The 6,610-nt window shown below is 44.9% G+C and overlaps 1 protein-coding gene across 1 annotated transcript in view; it reads left to right on the forward strand.

The window, feature by feature from the left end:
- The window catches only part of LOC108234847 (adhesion G protein-coupled receptor L3), a 289,951-nt gene that overhangs the window by 262,951 nt on the left and 20,390 nt on the right, over positions 1–6,610 (forward strand). The window contains exon 19 of the mRNA XM_037976458.1: positions 3,195–3,286. Within this exon, the coding sequence (XP_037832386.1) occupies positions 3,195–3,286 (92 nt within the window). The remainder of the gene's footprint in view (positions 1–3,194; positions 3,287–6,610) is intronic.

The raw sequence follows: 6,610 nt of genomic DNA on the forward strand, positions 1-6,610 counted from the left end.
CACACACACACACACACACACACACACACACACACACACACACACACACACACTTCTGCTCATTAACCCTGCTTAGCCCGCAGGTCGTCACTTAAATGGTCCACAGAGAAGCCCCCCCCCCAACTTTTTTCTTTCCTGGCTCCCATCTCCCCTCTCGTCTCCGCCCTGTTGAGCACGTACGCCACCGCGAGGCTTGTCCCAAAACGGATGGGGGGTGAAATGTGCCGTAGCTCGTCGCCCCCCCTCCCCCCTCTCTGAAGTCACTGCCTAAGACAGTGTTGGGGGGGGCAGGTTTGAAGCTGCTCAGTATGCAGCGATGGAGTAACCCGCGCCGCGATCGTGATTGATTTTGCTCCTGCTCCAACCCGTACGTACTCCGCTACCTTTGCCCCCCACCCCCCACCCCCTCCTCGCAGGCACACCCTCGGCTCTCGGTGTAGATACACACACATGAATTATGCAGCGACGATTCGCTCTCTGTGCTTCCGCCAACTAGAACATTTGTTTTTTGTTGTTTTTTTTACATAAAAAGAGCAAATAGCGATCCAGATTTGCTAAAAAAAAGTCCGTTTGTAACTTTCGTGCCGACAGCCGCCGGGGGGGGTGTCGGCGCACAAACTTCAGCGCGACTCGGACCTCAAAGTAAGTGGAGAGTAGGCCCCGGCGAACGTGATTATTCAGTGATAATTCATGTCCAACTGCCCAGCAGTGATGAGTTTACTGCAAACCGGGGGTGAGAAAGTGCAATTATGCATAATTGGATGTGGCAATCTTTCACAGAGCCTCTTTCTGTGTCTTATCGCTTCGTTTTCTTTCGGTTAACAAGCAGCACGTCTGCAGGAGTTTGAAACCGCTCATATGTTCTTAGATTTGCTTCAAAGCAGCCAGACAGTCCTGTAAACTTTTAAATTGGTCTTGATTAATAGTTGGTCAGGCTTTTCCGAAGGTCCTGTCATCATTTTTTTTTTTTTTTTTATCGTCGTCATCGTCTTTTGCTGCTCTTTCCTCCCGTTTCCTGTCCAGTTCTCATGTGACAGCATATTTTGCGTTTGCCTAGAAAAAAAAATGAGGGAAAGCCAACAGATAGAGGACAAAAGTACAGCAGATAAACGGTGAAAATTGTGGCTTCTAAAGGCGGCAGGATTTTAGCAAAGGACCTGACGCCGGACCTGAAGGATGCAGCTGTCGGTCTACCAGAGGGGTCTCCAATCCTGGTCCTGGAGGGCCACCATCCTGCATGTTTTCCTTATTTCTCTGCTCCAACACACCTGATCTGATGGTTAAATCACCTCTTCATGTTCTGCAGAAGCCTGTTAATCACCCATTGATTCAGATCAGGTGTGTTGGAGCAGAAAAACAAGTAAAACCTGCAGGACGGTGGCCCTCGAGGATCAGGATTGCCCAGCACTGGTCTACCATATGACAAGTTTTTAAAGCTCACGGTTTTCTGGAATCGCTGCGTTGACACTGAAACACCATTTTATGCCCGTTAGCTTGCACCATCTTCGGTCCTCATTTCATAAATTCGACCAAAAACTGGGAACAGCTCATGTCTTCGTGACTGGCTGCCAGAAACAATGCTGCTACCTTGTTAGCCAGCAAAGATCCGTTTTACCTTTACGAAGAACTTTGTGAGCTAGCTAAAGTTACTAGCCAGCTGGTAATTGTGCTCGCCGGAAACATTTACAGCTTTTCTAGCTCGGTAGCCAACGTTAGGTTAGCTACGTTGCTACACATGAACCCATTCTGGGGCACAGCACAGAGTAACTTGATAAAACAGCCTAATTCCCATAAATATTTCGTAACTACACTCATATGTACCCTAAGGGTACCCCTGAAAGTTCCTTGTAATTGCCCCCCATATGAACCCTATATGTACTCCCATGTTGCCCCATATATATCTTGTAAACACACTTTAAATGCCCTCTAAGTAACTCCAGAGGGGTCTTTAGGAACCTGTAACTACCCTACAATTACCTCACAAGTCCCCTGTCATTACTATGTGTATATCCCTGTAAATACTCCTGTTAGTACCATATAAGTACCTCCTATGTCGCCATTTTTCATCGTCCTGTGAGACCATGTTGGGTCTCCATTCCAGAAGAAGCCTCAAATAACAAAAGGGGTTTAATGATGCTGGTTTTTACAAAGGTTTCATGAAAGAATGCTTCACGTCTTTAGGCAGATTCATACAGACTCAAACACATTCCACCAAACGGCTGCTGGGGAGGGCCAGACTTATCTTTAGATAACTGTTAGCAAATGACATGTGTTCTTCTTTTTTGGCAAATATATATAAAAAAGGGAAAAAAAATGTGTGTAAATGTAACAGCGGTCCATTAAAGTTCAGACTAATTCACAGGTCAGAGTTTAGTGACTTAACAAAAACCATAAAAGTCCTCTGACGCCAGTCGGGAACAAAGGAGAGAAAAACTCGGATCCTTTCTGAGACCTGCATAATTCTTGAAGAACTATTAATCAAGACCACTTAAAAATACAACAACAAGAAGGTTGAGTCCTTGGAAGGAAAATATTAAGAAAAAAAAGTGGATGACTCAGCAGTTTACAGGACTGTACATCACGGCTTCCATCCCATGAGAGCTCGATGGAGCCAAGCTGCAATGTTTACGTGTTATATTTAGTTTTTCTTGCCCGAGTACGTCACGTCAGGCTAACCGCTGTCGTTTCTGAGCCCTCTTGAATGTCGTACCCCACGCTGCGACCGCCACTGAACTCGTGTTTGATTTCTGCGAACAGAGCGGGTCTGTTTAATGGAAGTTTTGTTTTGTTTTTTGTTGTAATATTCCAACAGTCAAACGCGAGGGCCACGTACTTATTTTCCACCAATTGATCAAGAAGCGTTCGGAAAAAAACGCATTCGTTTCGGTTATTATTCGCCAATCGAGCCTGCAGGTCGGCAAAAAAAGGAGGAATCTCTGTTGAACGCGAGGCTGTTGCCGCTCCTGCTGCCCTTCGTGGGTCGTTTTGACCCAAGGGCAGCAGGAAGTTAGGGGGATTTTTCACAAATGTAGTAGTTTTTCTTTCTTTTTTTTTTTCTTTCTTTAAACTGTAAGAAATAAAGCGTCCGCAGTAGCAGTCCGTTCGGCTGCGGCGTTCGACCAAACGTCCCCCAATTTTTCAAAATAAACTGCAAGTGAAAGTGAAATCCCTGTGTTTCCCCCCTCTGCCTGCAGCTCAACGTGATCTTCCTGGGCATCGCGCTCTACAAGATGTTCCATCACACGGCCATTCTGAAGCCAGACTCCGGTTGCCTGGACAACATCAAGTAAGAGCACTCGAGATCGCACCGGATCTCCGATGAAAGTCGCCGCTTTGTGACTCTTTGTAGCAGCCTGAAAGAAAAGGGCTTCGGTGGCAGGACGACCTTCTTCTCCCCTCTCACGAACTCTCCGGTTAAAGGTCGACGCCGCGAGCGCCGCGCTGCATTCGGGGACCTCGTTTCTGAGCGGTGCAATTTATTTCACCCCCCTTGATATTTTGAGAAATTATTAAAAGCACTTAAGCGGCGAGCGTCCGACCTGAAGGCAGAGGGGGGAGGGACGTAAACCTGCAGCATAAGCGCCCCTAGTTCCGCTCAAAGGTTACGTCAGAGCAGGTTCAGGTATTCTGCTGCGTCTCCGTCATTATCTGCACGGAGCACCCTCGTCTGCTGCGGGAAAGGCCAGGAGACAATCTGACACGCCTAACCCGGTGTTATCTCGGTGTCAACATGCCGCTGATGAATATTCATCAGCCAAGGGTGTTACGTGGCTTCGGCTCTGTTCTCCGAGATAATGCGAACACTTCAGGGACAACAATGGCGGCAGGAGGACAAACTTTCTTGTTTCGAAGATGAGCAAGCGAAACCTTTCAGGTACTTTAAAGTGGAATTTATGCCCCGTTAGCTTGATTTTGATGGGTTTTCTGCGGAATGGTGATGAACAGTCAGCGTCTTACCTGTTGTGGGTGGCTCTATCAGCGGTTAACGGTTGGTCCTAGCGAGGCCAAGGTCGGGAGACTCCAATCTCGAAGCGTTCAAACTGATTTGCGCGAACTTGGCTGTCAGTTTCACATCGACTCCTTTAAGTGTTTTGCTACGTTCCTGCCGGACGTGTTACAGCTAGCTGCTTGCTGCTAGTTGCTAGCACTTTCCCATACCCCAAAACGTTGGGTCTAAATAATGGAGACGGGTGTTTTTAAGCAAACTTGCACAGAATTTGTGCGATGATCCTTCGATTTTCTTCAAATTATCCCTCCTCCCCTGCCGAGCCTAGTTCTACTCGTCCAGTCTAACAACCCCCCCACCCCCACCTGACCCCACCAGCTTTACTGGTTCAAAAATAAAACCAAAAGATCAACATGGTGGATGACTGTAATCTGGCCATAAAGCTGAGCTCACCCGTGACCGTAGATTCCACTTTAGAATCCTTTCAAAATAAACTGCAATGGCATATAAAGATGCTGCGGGGCTCTGAGTTGTTTCTATTTTATTATTTTTTTATTATTTCAACACCATAGGTTGGGTAAAAGAAAAAAACAGAAATAAAAAAAGGCTGGAATAGGATTAAAAGGAAACAAAGTGGCGTCACAACCAGATGAAAACCGCCGACCATCCCGAAGGAAAACAACCATGTAAAGCCAAACGGGCAACATTGTAAAGGTTTATAAACTCTGGATTCATCGGCAGCGTTGAGGGATCGGCGCTGTGTCTGTTTCAGGAGCAATCTTTCCTGCCAAGTGATTCACACACACACACACACACACACACTCAAATTTAAATAAAGAAGAAATTAATCCACCAGCACACTGACCTTATCAGGTCTGAGCAGGGGACAGCGCAATCTTGCAGATTTTCCAGGTGAAGACACATCCCGGTGGTGGTGGGGATTTCCACAATCTCCACCTGTGCTGCTCTCTTTTTTTTCTTTTTTTTTTTTCCGGCTTAGAGTTGATGTTTTTTCCGGCGGTTTAGCCGGCGCTCTCCTGCGAATGCCGCTCGCGTTTCTCCACCGAACGCCAATAAAGAAGCACAGAAGTAAAATATTTTGGAATTATACAAACTTTAGATTTTATTAATTTAACTTTTGGAGTGACAATAAAAGGAGGCATACATATTTAACTCTCTCGGGCTCAAATTAAGTTTTAGTTACAGGAAAAATCAGATATTTGGGGAAATTATCATTCATTCATCATAAAATATGAATGTGGAGTATATGCAAAGGTATATGCAATTCGCTGTTGCAAATCTGCAACGTCTGCCTTGAGAGGGTTAATTCATTAATGTTCAATGTGATTTAGGCAAAAACAAACAATACTATATATTTTTTTGAATATTCGGTCCCGAACGAAACTAAAACCACCTTCAACACAAGGTTGTTTTAAATATCTGTGTACTTTTTTAAAACGAGGGAATTATTTTTTATTAGCTCTATTATTTCTGACTCATGGCCCCCGATGGGCTTTAAAGAATAAGGACTAAGTCAGTGACTGTTTACCAAATAAAGACGCAGAAAAAGAACCCAGCATTTACATAATGCAGAATATTAGGCGTACCACAAGTACGTGACTTTGGTCCCAGTGTTTTTACTGTATGTCCATCTAGTTCAGCAAGATGCATTCCGCAATACGTATAAATAAATATTTATATATATATATATATATATATATACATTTACTGACTGCCTGGTTTCGTCTTGAGATGTGATTTATAACACGGGACCCTACTAAACGCGACACACGGCTGACCTTCGGAGTCCAAGTCTCACTTATTTCAAACCGGCACACAACGTTTCACACTCCCGTTGGAATAAAAAAGCAAAAAAAAAAACAACCGGGGTAAACTCGCTCTGCTTTTTGTCAGCCCCTCATTCATCTTGCGTAGCGTCTGACATATTTGCCGAACGCCCAGCTGCACAAACGTGTTCACAGCATCGAGTGTCGCTCTGACATGTTCTGTCGCCGGCGCCAACAGGTGACTCGGTTTCATCGAGCGGCATTTCGGATGAGGCGTGATCAAAGGACGTAAGTGTTTCTTTAAACACGTAAATATTAAACGCAGGTGTGTGTGTGTGTTTGTTCGAGCCTCTTTTTGTTTTTTTATCCGTAACGACTCATCAAGCTGAACTGGTTTGATCTCAGAGTGGAAGCTCTGGTTAATTGTGTGAATTTAGCCTTTTTTCTTTCTTCTTCTTCTTCCCTTAACGACTCCTTTTGTTTCATCTTTCTGCCTTTTGGTTCCTCTTTCTGGTTTGATGTCGAGCCTTCGGTTCAGATTTCATCACTCATGCCTCGTTTTGGGATAAATATTTCATCTCGTTCGCCTTCTGTTTTTCTGCTTTTGATTAGCACTTTTACATCCTCCTCTTCTTTTTTTTTTTAATCTTGTACCACGTTTATCTCCAACATCTTTCTGTTCGTCACGTCACCTTTCTTCTTTTTGCTTTTCTTCCTCTTTTTCTTACTTCAGCTACCGTTATTATGATGGATGTGTTATTGTCGAATGGCACCGGTAAGACGCACCGTTCCTCAGTAGAGGGTGTGAAGTAGAATTGATATCGTGTTTTTGATGTGTTTTGTTCCCCACCTCCCTCCCCTCCTCCCCCCTCCCTTT

Source organism: Kryptolebias marmoratus, linkage group LG7, assembly GCF_001649575.2.
Source record: "Kryptolebias marmoratus isolate JLee-2015 linkage group LG7, ASM164957v2, whole genome shotgun sequence".
Lineage (NCBI taxonomy): Eukaryota > Metazoa > Chordata > Actinopteri > Cyprinodontiformes > Rivulidae > Kryptolebias > Kryptolebias marmoratus.